The following is a 16,147-nucleotide window of genomic DNA, read 5'->3' on the forward strand; positions in this document are numbered from 1 at the left end:
AGTGTTCACTCTTTGTGTTGTCTAGTTCTTTGGATTTTGACAACGGCATAATGTCATGTATCTACCACTGTAGTATCGTAAAGTACCCCGTGTTTAACCTCTTCATTTCCCCTCCCTCTTCTTCCTAGCTATCACTTTTAAATGTCTCTATAATTTGGCCTTTTTCAGAGTATCATGTAATTCGAATTATACAGTATCATTGCCTTTTCAGACTGGATTCTTTCACTGAGAAATATGCATTTAAGTTTCCTTCATGTCATTCTGTGGCTTGATAACTTATTTCTTTATATTAACATTTTTAAAAAAACAAAAAGAAAATTAAAAAAAACCTAACAACAAACTGACATATATACCTTGTTTGGAAGCAGATTGAAGAAACCATCACTGAAAAGACATTTTTAAAGATAATTGGGGAAACTGGAATATTTACTGGCTATTTAATATTATGAAATTGCTCTTTGCTAGATGTGGTAATTGAATTGAGGTTATGTTGAAAGTTCTCCTAGGCATTAGAAAGGAAAATAATATTGACACATTTACAATAAGAAAATATCTAGCTGCTCTTGGAGAGTTTCATGAGGCTCAGACACATCAAAGTTCAGGGAAATGTTAAGTGGGAGCAGTGCAAAGAAAGAAATATGAGTAAGGAGACTATTTCAGTGTCCATTAAAATACTCTTATTTGGATTCTGTGCTTTTCCTGGGTCTCTGTTTTTCAGCTGGGTTTGAGTGTGATGATGGTAACCTAACCACCATTGAGTTGCACACATGCCCAAACTCTGAATAAAAGTAGAACTTTCTTAGTCTAAGCCTTCTTTCTGAAGCATGCTAGGACTGAGATCACGCCCTTCCAGGTTCTGAAATTTATTTTTTCCAGTTTGAAAAAAAAAAAAAAACGCTTGGATTTGTGAAGGAAGTGAAGATTTATTTATTCTTGCCCTGTCTCTATGGGTGCAGTGAAGAGCGTTTCGAAACGCCAATAAGACTTCGGTACATTGAGAGACACTACTTGAAAATACTCAATTTCGATTGCTATCAGCCTGAAAGAAAGCCCTGGGATTTTCTTACTTTCGGAGAAAATAAGTACTCGGAAGAGACGCGGGGTGGCGCTGCAGCCTTAGAAGTAGCAGAAACAAAGCACCCAGCCGACACTCCTTTACCCAGATACTCAGCTAAAGCAGCAGCAAGCAGGAAAAGGAGGCTTTCTAAGGCGGTCGCTCCGGGAAATCCGGGCCCTAGGATTGTCCACTCATTCCAGTATCAGCAAGATACGGGGAGATAGAGTCAGCGACAACGTGAGCCACAGCTGGAGCAGGTTTGGTGCGAGACCAGAAGGCAATGGAGGCCGGAGAGGGGAAGGAGCGCGTTCCGAAACAAAGGCAAGTCCTGATATTCTTTGTTTTGCTGGGCATAGCTCAGGCTAGTTCCCAGCCTAGGCACTATTCAGTGGCCGAGGAAACGGAGAGTGGCTCCTTTGTGGCTAATTTGTTAAAAGACCTGGGGCTGGAGATAGGAGAACTTGCTGTGAGGGGGGCCAGGGTCGTTTCCAAAGGAAAAAAAATGCGTTTGCAGTTCGATAGACAGACCGGGGACTTGTTGTTAAATGAGAAATTGGACCGGGAGGAGCTGTGCGGCCCCACAGAACCCTGTGTCCTACCTTTCCAGGTGTTACTAGAAAATCCCTTGCAGTTTTTTCAGGCGGAGCTACGGATTAGGGACATAAATGATCATTCCCCAGTTTTCCTAGACAAAGAAATACTTTTGAAAATTCCAGAAAGTATCACTCCTGGAACTACTTTCTTAATAGAACGTGCCCAGGACTTGGATGTAGGAACCAACAGTCTCCAAAATTACACAATCAGTCCCAATTTCCACTTCCATCTTAATTTACAAGACAGTCTCGATGGCATAATATTACCACAGCTGGTGCTGAACAGAGCCCTGGATCGCGAGGAGCAGCCTGAGATCAGGTTAACCCTCACAGCGCTAGATGGCGGGAGTCCACCCAGGTCCGGCACTGCCCTGGTACGGATTGAAGTTGTGGACATCAATGACAACGTCCCAGAGTTTGCAAAGCTGCTCTATGAGGTGCAGATCCCGGAGGACAGCCCCGTTGGATCCCAGGTTGCCATCGTCTCTGCCAGGGATTTAGACACTGGAACTAATGGAGAAATATCTTATACATTTTCCCAAGCATCTGAAGACATTCGCAAAACGTTTCGATTAAGTGCAAAATCGGGAGAACTCATTTTAAGACAGAAACTGGATTTCGAATCCATCCAGACGTACACGGTAAATATTCAGGCGACAGATGGTGGGGGCCTATCTGGAACTTGTGTGGTATTTGTCCAAGTGATGGACTTAAATGACAATCCTCCGGAACTGACTATGTCGACACTTATCAATCAGATCCCAGAAAACTTGCAGGACACCCTCATTGCTGTATTCAGCGTTTCAGATCCTGACTCCGGAGACAACGGAAGAATGGTGTGCTCCATCCAAGATGATCTTCCTTTTTTCTTGAAACCTTCTGTTGAGAACTTTTACACTCTGGTGATAAGCACGGCCCTGGACCGGGAGACCAGATCCGAATACAACATCACCATCACCGTCACCGACTTGGGGACACCCAGGCTGAAAATCGAGAACAACATAACCGTGCTGGTCTCCGACGTCAATGACAACGCCCCCTTCTTCACCCAAACCTCCTACACCCTGTTCGTCCGCGAGAACAACAGCCCCGCCCTGCACATCGGCAGTGTCAGCGCCACAGACAGAGACTCAGGCACCAACGCCCAGGTCACCTACTCGCTGCTGCCGCCCCAGGACCCGCACCTGCCCCTCGCTTCCCTGGTCTCCATCAACGCGGACAACGGCCACCTGTTCGCTCTCCAGTCGCTGGACTACGAGGCCCTGCAGGCGTTCGAGTTCCGCGTGGGCGCCTCAGACCGCGGTTCCCCGGCTTTGAGCAGCGAGGCGCTGGTGCGCGTGCTGGTGCTGGACGCCAACGACAACTCGCCCTTCGTGCTGTACCCGCTGCAGAACGGCTCCGCGCCCTTCACCGAGCTGGTGCCCCGGGCGGCTGAGCCGGGCTACCTGGTGACCAAGGTGGTGGCGGTGGACGGCGACTCGGGCCAGAACGCCTGGCTGTCGTACCAGCTGCTCAAGGCCACGGAGCCCGGGCTGTTCGGCGTGTGGGCGCACAATGGCGAGGTGCGCACTGCCAGGTTGCTGAGCGAGCGCGACGTGGCCAAGCACAGGCTGGTGGTGCTGGTCAAGGACAATGGCGAGCCTCCGCGCTCGGCCACCGCCACGCTGCACGTGCTCCTGGTGGACGGCTTCTCCCAGCCCTACCTGCCTCTCCCGGAGGCGGCCCCGGCTCAGGCCCAGGCCGACTTGCTCACCGTCTACCTGGTGGTGGCGTTGGCCTCGGTGTCTTCGCTCTTCCTCTTCTCGGTGCTCCTGTTCGTGGCGGTGCGGCTGTGCAGGAGAAGCAGGGCGGCCTCAGTAGGTCGCTGCTCGGTGCCCGAGGGCCCCTTTCCAGGGCATCTGGTGGACGTGAGCGGCACCGAGACTCTATCCCAGAGCTACCAGTACGAGGTGTGTCTGTCTGGAGGCTCCGAGACAAATGAGTTCAAGTTCCTGAAGCCAATTATCCCCAACTTCGTTGCTCAGGGTGCAGAGAGGGTTAGCGAGGCAAATCCCAGTTTCAGGAAGAGCTTTGAATTCAGTTAAGTGTTAATAAGGATCTACTGAGGCTAGTCTCGTTTAATTTGTGGAAAGTCCTTTTTTACTGCTTTGCCCATTGGAGGTGTCTCCTTTTATTAGAAAGTAACCATCTTATTCCAATTCTATGCATGTTACTGGTATTTATAAATGTATGAGTTTTTTTGCGGTATAATGAATGTAAATTTTCTTTGTATTCTAATTGTTGGTTAGTTTCATTGCAATTTAATTGCATTTAAAGTGTAAAAGTAAATTTTGTATTTTCAGAAATCTTTAAGTTACAGCATCTTTTCCAGACCACACAGTCCATGGTCCTAGATAATTTTGAAGTCCTACATTTGAAAATATTTGTTATCATTACATGAGTTACATTTTCCAGCCCAGAATATTTGTGTTTTTTATATCCTCTTAGGCTAGTGTAAATTCTATCCTGTGAATTCACATTGGCTAACCCTTTAAATAGGTATATTTATGAATAATATAGCAAGCATCGTCCTTACGTTTTTCAATATATGTACTTTTTTTTTTTTTGAGATGGAGTTTTGCACTTGTTGCTCAGGCTGTAGTGGAGTGCAATGGTGCAATCTCGGCTCGCCGCAACCTCTGCCTCCTGGGTTCAAGTGATTCTCCTGCCTCAGCCTCCCAAGTAGCTGGGATTACAGGCATGCATCATTATGCCCAGCTAATTTTGTATTTTTAGTAGAGACAGGGTTTCTCCATGTTGGTCAGGCTGGTCTTGAACTCCTGACCTTAGGTTATCTGCACCCACCTCAGCCTCCGAAAGTGCTGGGATTACAGGCATGAGCCACCGACCCCCAGTCCGATATATATACTTCTTTCAAGTGTTGACATATGAAAAGTATTAGTCTTTAGAGATTGTAAGAATTTTAACTGTTGGATTCTACAAGACATTAACATCGTAAGTGCTCTAATAAATTTTTGTCAAAAGTCAATCATTAATATTCTAAAATTAGATAAATAATGCATGTCTAGCAATTTTCAAAGGCATGCTAATTCATCATGCTTTCTCTTTCAAATAGTTTTTTTAAGAGCCCTCTGCTTATTCCAGTCCCCCACTTTAAAATCTTTTTAAATTATTAATAACCTATTAACTTTGAGCACTTCATTAAAATCCAAAAAATTTGAGGGAGTACATGTCTTTGTCCTTGACCTTTAGAAGCCTCAAATATAGCTTGGTATTGCTGTTTTTAAAATTTTCTGGAGCATTTAGGATTCACTTAGAAATAAGCCTTTAGGGAGAAAAATGTATCTAGCACCACTCACTCTATTTTTCTGCACTGACTACTTCTATTTTTCCCCCTTTCATTTCCCTAGACTTTTCAATGCTTTTTTATAAAGGTGCTTGAGTTCTGTTTCTCAACAGCTCCCTCATTTATTGCATGATTCACACAGTCACTGGAACATTATAGGTTCTTAATAAAATTTTTGAGTGATTGAAAGAGAAAAGTATTTTATCTGTGATATATTGATATTTAAATAAACTAGAACACTTAAAGGAAAACATTTTGCTGGAATCAAATACTCTTTGGTGTACAATGAATTATAATTTTGTTATTAATTGAATTTGTTACCATTGTTCAAACATGCAGTTATCATTCTGTTGTCGCTTTCCTTCAACACATTTTTCCTTTTTCTCTTAATGCTTAAATTGAGCCTCCTTTCCTGTCCACTGGCTTAAGGAATACAGATGGCTTTTAATTTTATTACTTAAATTTCCTTCCATAGTTCCCTAAATGACTCACCCAACTGTTTTCATTTCTTGCAGTTTACTTTCTGATCCATACATTAAAACAAATCTTAATTCTTAATGTTACTCAGTCTATCTTTATATTTTTATATCATTTTTACATACATTTGAATGAGCTATCTTATTACAATTTTAATATTGACTTTGAAGGTCTTGTTTCGAGATTAGCAGTGGTGTAGAGCGCTGTGTTGGTATCAAAAGTCTCTGATCAACCAACTCATTACCTGTAGGATTTTGGATGAGTCACAAAGTTTCTCTTCTTCTAACCCAAATGATAGCAGGTATTTGAATAGCTTGCAGTTATACTCAATATAAAGACATAAAAGTGAAATTGCTGTTATCTTTAGTATCACTAGTATTAAGAGCAAACATTCTTGATAATTGTGTAGAAGTACAAAAGAGGCTACATTGAACAAATATTTGCACTGTTTTATTTCTCTACCAACAATCTTGCAATGGCTTCCTTTTGTTCTTAGAATAAAATCCAAGTACCCATTATTTGGCCTTGGTTTACCTTTTCAGCCTTCCTTTCCACTTACTCTTGAGACATTAAGTTTTGTATTCACTGTCATTCATTCATTATCTCTTAATAGCTATGCTTTGCTCTCTCAGGGCCTTCACACATTCTACAGTCTTAGCCTGGCACACTTCTCCTATTTCATGTTTCAGATTAAATCGTGCACCTTGGGGGAAACTTTCTTAATCACTCTCCATTAAGTTAGGTCCCCGTATTGCATACTTTCAGTGCACTCAGTACCTTTTCTATGTAGCACTTTTCACACTGTTTAAACATCTGTTTAAAGACTGTACACCCACTAGATGGAAAATTGTTATAAGATATACTGACATTGTCTTGTTACCACCACTTGCCTAACTTCTACAAACTCAACAATTATCTGTGGAAATAAACTAATACAGATGAAATAAATAATTGTAAATTTGCTCTGAAATAAGAAGAGAAAGCACTTTAAATGTTCCTTGAGCATGATAAGGTGGAAGAAATTAGGCATTTGTAGCCCTCTGGATCCACCTCTGACATGATATATTTTCTTTTTTACCACCTTGCAGGAGGTGTCTTTTCCTTGTATTTTTCTGGTATATGCAATTCGGGTTCATTTCACAGAGTTTAGGAAAAAAAAGGAAAACATAAATAGGATAGTGAAGCATGCTATCATCTAGAGCAAAAATCTTTTGAAGTTTGTGTGTAATTATTACAAAAGGGGAGGGGTAAACTAGTATGTGTACACTTCCGTTAAATCATGTAAATGAGGACTCTACCGGGAAGAATCGCTGCTCTTAGATAAAAGCGCATTTTATTTCCCTAGATTGCATTTATTTAATTCATGTAACATGAGAAACTCCTCCAGTAGCGTCAACTAGGGTTGATAAGAATAATCGATAAAGCAAAATAAAAACACCTTCTCCAAGATTTTGAAACTGCAAGCGAACGCATGGTGGCGCTGTTGACTAAGAAGGCGAATTAAACCACAGGCATTGTGCATGCTCGGTGACGCACGGATCCAGTGTGGTAAACCAGGAGTTGAGAGCCCAGGCAGATTTTTGAGCCAGCAAGTCTGAGCCTCTGGAAAGGCTTATTCACTAGGCCGTCTGCAAAGGTTGTGGGGCAAAAGACTGTTTCCCAGCGCTGTCTGGGGTTCAGCTTGGCGACATTCCCTGGAAGAGCGTGACGGAAAGTGCAATGGAGGCGGGAGGAGAGCGATTTCTTAGACAAAGGCAAGTCTTGCTTCTCTTTGTTTTTCTGGGAGGGTCTCTGGCTGGGTCCGAGTCAAGACGCTATTCTGTGGCTGAGGAAAAAGAGAGGGGCTTTTTAATAGCCAACCTAGCAAAGGATCTGGGGCTAAGGGTAGAGGAACTGGCCGCGAGGGGGGCCCAAGTTGTGTCCAAAGGGAACAAACAGCATTTTCAGCTCAGTCATCAGACAGGTGATTTGCTCCTGAATGAGAAATTGGACCGGGAGGAGCTATGCGGCCCCACAGAACCATGCATACTGCATTTTCAGATATTACTGCAAAACCCTTTGCAGTTTGTTACAAACGAGCTCCATATCATAGATGTAAATGACCATTCTCCGGTATTCTTTGAAAATGAAATGCATCTGAAAATCCTAGAAAGCACTCTGCCAGGAACAGTAATTCCTTTGGGAAATGCTGTGGACTTGGATGTGGGAAGAAACAGCCTCCAAAACTACACTATCACTCCGAATTCCCACTTCCACGTACTCACTCGCAGTCGTAGGGACGGAAGGAAGTACCCGGAACTAGTACTGGATAAAGCGCTCGATCGGGAGGAGCAGCCGGAACTCAGCTTAACGCTCACCGCGCTGGACGGCGGCGCTCCCCCTCGGTCTGGGACAGCCCAGATAAACATCCAGGTCTTAGATATAAACGACAATGCACCAGAATTTGCACAGCCGCTCTATGAGGTTGCAGTTCTAGAGAATACCCCCGTTAACTCTGTCATTGTCACTGTCTCGGCTTCTGACTTAGATACAGGAAGTTTTGGGACAATATCATATGCATTTTTTCATGCTTCTGAAGAAATTCGCAAAACTTTTCAGCTAAATCCAATTACTGGTGATATGCAACTAGTCAAATATTTGAATTTTGAAGCGATTAATAGTTATGAAGTCGACATCGAGGCCAAGGATGGCGGAGGCCTATCCGGAAAGTCTACAGTCATAGTCCAGGTGGTTGATGTCAACGACAACCCGCCGGAACTGACCTTGTCTTCAGTAAACAGCCCTATCCCTGAGAACTCGGGAGAGACTGTACTGGCTGTTTTCAGTGTTTCTGATCTAGACTCTGGAGACAACGGAAGAGTGATGTGTTCCATTGAGAACAATCTCCCCTTCGTCCTGAAACCATCTGTAGAGAATTTTTACACCCTAGTGTCAGAAGGCGCGCTGGACAGAGAGACCAGATCCGAGTACAACATTACCATCACCGTCACTGACTTGGGGACACCCAGGCTGAAAACCGAGTACAACATAACCGTGCTGGTCTCCGACGTCAATGACAACGCCCCCTTCTTCACCCAAACCTCCTACACCCTGTTCGTCCGCGAGAACAACAGCCCCGCCCTGCACATCGGCAGTGTCAGCGCCACAGACAGAGACTCAGGCACCAACGCCCAGGTCACCTACTCGCTGCTGCCGCCCCAGGACCCGCACCTGCCCCTCGCCTCCCTTGTCTCCATCAACGCAGACAACGGCCACCTGTTTGCCCTCAGGTCGCTGGACTACGAGGCCCTGCAGGCGTTCGAGTTCCGCGTGGGCGCCTCAGACCGCGGTTCCCCGGCTTTGAGCAGCGAGGCGCTGGTGCGCGTGCTGGTGCTGGACGCCAACGACAACTCGCCCTTCGTGCTGTACCCGCTGCAGAACGGCTCCGCGCCTTGCACCGAGCTGGTGCCCCGGGCGGCCGAGCCGGGCTACCTGGTGACCAAGGTGGTGGCGGTGGACGGCGACTCGGGCCAGAACGCTTGGCTGTCGTACCAGCTGCTCAAGGCCACGGAGCCCGGGCTGTTCGGCGTGTGGGCGCACAATGGCGAGGTGCGCACCGCCAGGCTGCTGAGCGAGCGCGATGCGGCCAAGCACAGGCTGGTGGTGCTGGTCAAGGACAATGGCGAGCCTCCGCGCTCGGCCACCGCCACGCTGCACGTGCTCCTGGTGGACGGCTTCTCCCAGCCCTACCTGCCTCTCCCGGAGGCGGCCCCGGCTCAGGCCCAGGCCGACTCTCTCACCGTCTACCTGGTGGTGGCGTTGGCCTCGGTGTCTTCGCTCTTCCTCTTCTCGGTGCTCCTGTTCGTGGCGGTGCGGCTGTGCAGGAGAAGCAGGGCGGCCTCAGTGGGTCGCTGCTCGGTGCCCGAGGGCCCCTTTCCAGGGCATCTGGTGGACGTGAGCGGCACCGGGACCCTGTCCCAGAGCTACCAATACGAGGTGTGTCTGACTGGAGGCTCCGGGACAAATGAGTTCAAGTTCCTGAAGCCAATTATCCCCAACTTCGTTGCTCAGGGTGCAGAGAGGGTTAGCGAGGCAAATCCCAGTTTCAGGAAGAGCTTTGAATTCAGTTAAGTGTCAGTAAGGATCTACTGAGCCTCGTCTTAGTTAATCTGTGGAAAGTCCTTTTTTACTGCTTTGCCCATTGGAGAGGTCTCTTTTGGTCTGGTTCAAGGCAAGTAGCAAGCATAGAGCAAAATTGCAAATCCAGGGATGGCTTAGGTTTCATTAACAGAACTGGAAAGTAGTTGTTTGGCTCTGAATGTTTTGTATTTCAATCAAGAATCCTTAGTCGATAGAACATTTTGTTTATATATTGATTCTACTTTTTCTGTATAGTTAATCCTTGCATATTCTCCTTTCATCCTGGCTTGCCAACGCAGTCTTAATTCCGCCTTTTTTTTTTCTAATGGGGAGCAAAAAGAAATTCATTGTCTTTTAATAGTGATTTCAAATAGCTTATTAAAATAACTCCTTTCAAATTTTACATTATAAAGCAATGTGGAGAGAGTTCCAAATCACCAATTTTATAATTTCCCTTGTTGAATATATTCATATAACGTGTTCTATAGTATGCCCAAAGCAGCTTTGTCTATGGTTAACGAAGTTTTAAGGATAGACAAGAATGTGTTTTCTTTAATAAATAGTAATATATCATCTTTTTAGGGATATAGTACTCAAATGAAAGTAATTTAGTTCATTTTCTGTGTTGACATTTGCAATTAATATTTCAATATTTTATGCGCTTATATTGGCCAAAATATGGACACAAATATAGACTAATATGGGTAATTACCCTTTGGTTTATCTAAAGTGTGTTCATGATGACTGAGGAAAAAAATTAAACCTATGCCATTTTAAAAACTGACTGTTCTTTTCCATTTGACACAAAAACGTTGTTTAGTAAGACATTTGGTGGAATGACAACTATTTGTTTCATAAATTCTGAGATGTAAGTGTTATGAATCTGAGAGACAATTTTTAATTTCAAGAAAATACATCGGTATATGGTATCTAAATGCTTCATGGTAAAAGTGGTGTCCTATCCAGTCCTAGTTTATTATTAATACCTACTTGCCACTTGTATGATGATACAGGAGAAAGGTATTTTCTTTTTTTCCTGTCTTGGTTCCGTCCTTCAGATTTTAACCTGACATGATTTAGTATTATATATGGTCTTTCTGGTATAGAAACTGTCCATTCATATCAGCATCCTACCTCCTACAATGTAATTAAAAGAAGATGTACAAGAATAGAAAGTTCTAAAAAGGAGAGGGCAATATCGTTGTGAAACTCTAAATTAGCTACAACTAAGAATAAAATCTGGAAGCAACCAAAACATCGAATCTTATGGATATCTTGAGTAAAATCAAAAAACTTATCTTAAGCGACAAAATATTTAGCTCCTAATTAGGGAAATGTATTAGGAAAAAATTAATTTTCTTCTTACAAGCATTTCCTCATCCACAGAACATCCATATAACTTTCTAGGAATTAAATACTCATGACTAGAGAAAAGAGAATTTCTCAAAGATTTTAAAAATTCCCCAAAAAGTAAGAGTTTAAGATGGACATGCTTTCAAATATATGTTAAAGTGTAGTTATTATCACATTTAAATGGTATAATTTTATGTAACAGCATCAAATGCATAAATACTTTTTAAAAAAAAATTTTGAGACAGGGTCTTGCTCTGTTGCCCAGGCTGGAGTGCAGTGGTACAATCATGGCTCACTGCAGTCTCAATCTCCTGGACTCAAGGGATCTGAACACCTCAGCCTCCAGAGTAGCTGGTACCATAGATGTGTACCACCACACCCAGCTATTTAACAACAAAAAAAATTTATTTGTAGAAATGGGGTTTCCCCATGTTGCCCAGGCTGGTCTGGAACTCCTGTGCTCAAGGGATCCTCTTGCCTCCACTTCCCAAAGTGCTAAGATTACAGGTATGAACCACCATGCCCAGCCAAATGTGTGAATCTTTAATAGTCAGAGGAAAATTAATATAATATTTCCTTTCACTTTAAGTACTTTATAGAGATGTTTGAATCTGGCTGTTTTGGTCAGATATTTTTCTTCTTTGCATACGTAGCTGATTTTCCATGAATATCAGGAAAAGGCATAGAATTCTGATAAGATTTCTCTCTCTTTGATTACCTTAGTCCCAGGTGGTATCAGAGCCAGGGAAGTATTCAACTGTGGAAAATATAGAGAGCAGTTCTTCTGGGGACTAATATGGTATATGATTGGAGACTAAAGTTCAAAAGGCAATATGCTGAGTCATTTAGACACTGAAGATAGAAGAACAGATACCATTTGTAATTTAGTTTTTAGATGTATTGGACTTATACATTGTTGAGAAAATGAATAGAATTTAGCAAAGCCAGAAAAGATAATCTATACTAAATTTGAAGATGGGAAACAATCACATCTTACTCTTGGTTCAAAGCTGCTTCTCTTTCAGGGCAGTTAGAAATTTTTACTCTTTTATTTGTATTTGTATTTTATTTTATTTTATTTTTACTCTTTTATTTCTTTTACTCTTTTCCAAAAACATATTCATCTGGATGTTTCATTAAATACAGAACAGAGAGAGTACCACATGTACAGTACTAACTAGTGTTGCCACGTTTTGGAATTCCACAAACTAAAAGCCTGGCACAAGGTAAAATGGATGACTTTATATATTATTAATAATTTTCTAGTAATTTTTCTTCTAGGCAGGCTAATTCATTATTATAAAATATTTACAAATCGATCTTACCAGTATTCCAATTGTCAAAAAGTAAGAGAAGGAAAAATTTTCCTCCCTTCCCTCATTCTAGAATATATAAAATGACCTTACTAGACTCTAAGCAGCTTGAAGTTAGAGTCTGTTTCTGGTTTATTCATAGTGGTATTTCCAGCAAATAGCATAATGCCTCATTCATAGTAGATGCTCAGTTTATATTTGTTAAATAAATAAATTTTAAATTATTTGGGAAATAAAATAATGTTGTAAGGACTTACAAACTTGTTTATTTGGACCTGATCTACACATTGAATTTTAAAAGAACTATCTGTATTCAGAAAGGGGTGGAGTATGAAGAATAATTCGCTATAGAGCCAATTTTTTATTTAATGTCTCCCTTTGCATCTTGAGACTTGTGGAAACTTGGAGAACTGTAAAATTATGTATTAATCTCCAAGTTGGTTCCAAATTGAGCTTATTTATATCTTTGATTTCAGGGACAAAGAAGAAATTAAATATAAGACTTTTTTGTACATCAAATTAACTTCTGAAATTGGTATTTAAATTCTCTGGCCTCTAATTGGTACTTCTATTGAACTTGGATTAGTCTTAATGATATCGAAATTAAATAAAATTTGCAAGATCCCAAAGGCTTAAAATTTTTTTTAATAGCCAATCATTCATTTTCAAAACATAATTATCGATCACGTGCACAATCCCTTCTCTCTACAAATACATTAGTTCAGAAATAACTTAAATGTTTCCTTGACATTCACAATCTAGTTTTTAGCACTGAAAATCAAAGGGATACAAATGAATTTTAAATTTTTATGTAGGGTTGTTGTAAGACTTAAGCTATATTCAAATACCAATCATTAAAACTAGTGAGGTCACTCACTATACCACCATACTTTTCATAAATCTTCTTTGATGAATAAATTCTACTTCCTTACAAAAGAAGACTCTGTTTTAAAAAAATATCAGCTTTTCTATATATCCCCCTACTTTATTCCGGAAGTGTCTTTTACTTCTTAAAGTAATTGTTAGATTTTTTAAGCCAGAAATCTGTTAGTCCTAATTATGAATTATTTTAATGTCAAATATGCATATGGTTAATCAATAGTTTTCTTGATCATAGATTCAAAATTTTAAGCTTATTTTCCTTCTATTCTTTAGGCATTCAACATGTTGATGAAAAGTACGTCAGTCTACTTCTCATTCTTTTATCCGTAAACTTCTTTACTCTTAGATTTTTAAATTTATTCTTGCTGTTCCGATATATATGGTAGGCCCCAACCTGAGATTCACGTAACGTACTGCATTTTTTTCTTTGAGAAATTACAATTTTCTTTTGAAAACTTTCATTTGGCAAGTTTTCACAACTATTTGTTCTTGTTTCAAAATTGCTATTTCCTTCTTTGTTGTTTGAGTCTTTTACGTTTAAGTTCTTGCCATATTGTTTCGAATTTCTATCTCTTTTTTTTTTTTTTTGGAGACGGAATCTCGCTCTGTCGTCCAGGCTGGAGTGCAGTGGCACTATCTTGGCTCACTGCAAGCTCCGCCTCCCGGGTTCACGCCATGCTCCTGCCTCAGCCTCCCGAGTAGCTGCGACTACAGGCGCCCGCCACGGCGCCCGGCTAATTTTTTGTATTTTTAGTAGAGACGGTGTTTCACTGTGTTAGCCAGGATGGTCTCGATCTCCTGACCTCGTGGTCCGCCCGCCTCGGCCTCCCAAAGTGCTGGGTTTACAGGCGTAAGCCACCGCGCCCGGCCTTCTACTTCTTACAGTAGATAAAACAATTCTTTTATTTGTTGAGTCTCTTTTTCATGGTGTTAATCTTCATTTGCTTGGTGATATTTTATTGAGAACTTCTCTCTTATTGGAAGCTTCTTTCACAGTAGTACTTGTTTTGACAATCTTGGGGAAGAGAAGAAGAAGAAGAAGAGGGGTCTCAAGGTGGTTTCAGCCCTGGCTTCTGCAAACCCAAGCCTTAATTTAAAAGCTTAGCTCAACTTTGCCACACCCAGGTAAAAGTTCCGGATGAAGCACTAAAAATATGTTTGACTGGGACCCCTGCTCTTTTGGGTGGTATTGTTCTGCATTTGCTCAATGAGGCAAAAATCTCAGGGAATGTCACTGCTTCTTGGTTGTCATGGTTTCTGCTAAGGCTATAGACATGGAAGCTAATGGAGAAATTTAAAATGTTTCAATCTTCAGAGTAAACAAGTTGATTTTTAGGAAAACTGAACTGTAACTGAAGCAATTGACACATGGGAACTATATGGAAAACATCATGGTCTTGATTCAAATTACAGCATTCATGGTAATGCTCAGAAAGATAATAACATAATCCAAGATTCCACTGAAATAGTGGTTGCTATTTTTTTTTTTTTTTTTTTTTTTTTTTTTAGAAAATAGCTTGGGACTCTGGTGATAATGCAAAATGGGCTTGCTCCTTCCAAGACAATCTCATGAAACCATTTGTCAAAAATTAGTGTTCTGGGGCTGGGCACAGTGGCTCATGCCTTTAATCCCAGCACTTAGGGAGGCCGAGACAGGAGGATTGCTTGAGCCCAGGAGTTCAACAGCCTGGGAAACATAGTGAGACTCTGTCTCTACAAAAATTTTAAAAATTGGTTGGGTGTGGTGGCATGCACCTGAGGTCCTACGTACTGAAGAGGCTGAGGTGGGAGGATCCTTGAGCCCAGGAAGTTGAGGCTGCAGCAAGCCATGATCATGCTCTAGCCTGGGTAATACAGCCAGACTCTATCTCAAAAAATAAAATTATTTTGTTAACAGAGAAGTCAGGGCTCTGTACCATCTCTTACTAGGGTGGAATCTAACATGCAGAAATACAACACCACATAATCACACTGTTCTTCAACACTGTCAACAATTCCCTGACCCAAACCTCATGTACCTTATTAGTTCACAATAAAAAAAAAAATTCCTACTCAGAATGCTGATAATATCACTGCCAAAAACAGAGACTATCTAGTGACTAATACCTAAGTCACTATCCCACAGCTGTCCAAGGACATATTCCTCAGCCCTCTCTTGGTATCCATCAGCATGGACAATGGGACCTGTGTCCTTTGATGTCCCTGGTTTTTGAGATTCTTGAAGAGTTTGAGTTCTAAATGTGTCTGGAGCTTTCTGGAGTTGAGCATCAAGATGTGGAGATCCTGGACAACACACAACTATAATAGCTAGATAACAAAGAAAATTTATTATAAAGCAATTCTATATTGTGTATTGAGCTGTCCAGGTAGAAAAAAAGTGGTAACCCAGTGATGACTTCGGTTAGAACTCATGACTATTTTATTGGTGATTCGAGGCCTCAGAGCCCTGGATGTTAGCATGTAGGCCCACAATCTGGAAGTACAGAGTATGTGAAGCACATCTAGGCTTCTAAAAGACAACCACAACCAGGCATAAGCTAGTGTTGTTATTAAGGACAAGTGGAAGCCACCTTTATTTGCCGTGATCATCCTACACCTAGTCTAGGACTTACGCCAGTCTTCTCTTCCATTCCTTTAACCACCCATAAAAGGATTTTCATTTTCTTGATCACTGATTTGACTCAGGCTCCTTTCTCTTTCAATTCTCTCTGTTCCTGTGCTACTCAGATGTGGAGGGTCAACTGGGAAACTTCAGTGCTTGCTGCTCAAAAGAAGGCCTCTTCCTGAGCATTTTGAGAGTATTAACACCACTGGGATTTAGTTCTAGAGTTTCAGTGTGAGAAGTTTCTGGAATATCAGAAACAAATATCAAATTTCTGAAGCCAATTTTCTCTAATTAATGTGAGCTATCTATGAGGAAAGACTTTTAAAAGAAATTTAATTTCTAGAACAATGTGAGATTTATTTTTAAAAAATTGTATTCTCTAAATTGTATCTTTCTGAGGTT

At 41.7% G+C, this 16,147-nt stretch overlaps 2 protein-coding genes across 2 annotated transcripts; both read left to right on the forward strand.

The window, feature by feature from the left end:
* The first annotated feature begins 304 nt into the window (after positions 1-304).
* Positions 305-5,247, forward strand: PCDHB2 (protocadherin beta 2). The gene has a single exon (XM_024247609.3). The coding sequence runs from the start codon at positions 1,338-1,340 to the stop codon at positions 3,732-3,734; it is 2,397 nt and encodes a 798-aa protein (XP_024103377.3). The 5' UTR covers positions 305-1,337; the 3' UTR covers positions 3,735-5,247.
* Positions 5,248-6,407: 1,160 nt separating this feature from the next.
* On the forward strand, positions 6,408-10,372 carry PCDHB3 (protocadherin beta 3). The gene has a single exon (XM_063724503.1). It carries the CDS (start codon positions 7,193-7,195, stop codon positions 9,581-9,583), a length of 2,391 nt encoding a protein of 796 aa, XP_063580573.1. The 5' UTR covers positions 6,408-7,192; the 3' UTR covers positions 9,584-10,372.
* Positions 10,373-16,147: the final 5,775 nt, after the last annotated feature.

The sequence above is a fragment of the Pongo abelii genome, chromosome 4, assembly GCF_028885655.2.
Source record: "Pongo abelii isolate AG06213 chromosome 4, NHGRI_mPonAbe1-v2.0_pri, whole genome shotgun sequence".
In the NCBI taxonomy this organism is placed as follows: domain Eukaryota; kingdom Metazoa; phylum Chordata; class Mammalia; order Primates; family Hominidae; genus Pongo; species Pongo abelii.

Coding starts and splice junctions, on each gene's coding strand:
- PCDHB2 (XM_024247609.3), top strand. CDS start 1,338: ATGGAGGCCGGAGAGGGGAAGGAGCGCGTTCCGAAACAAAGGCAAGTC.
- PCDHB3 (XM_063724503.1), top strand. CDS start 7,193: ATGGAGGCGGGAGGAGAGCGATTTCTTAGACAAAGGCAAGTCTTGCTT.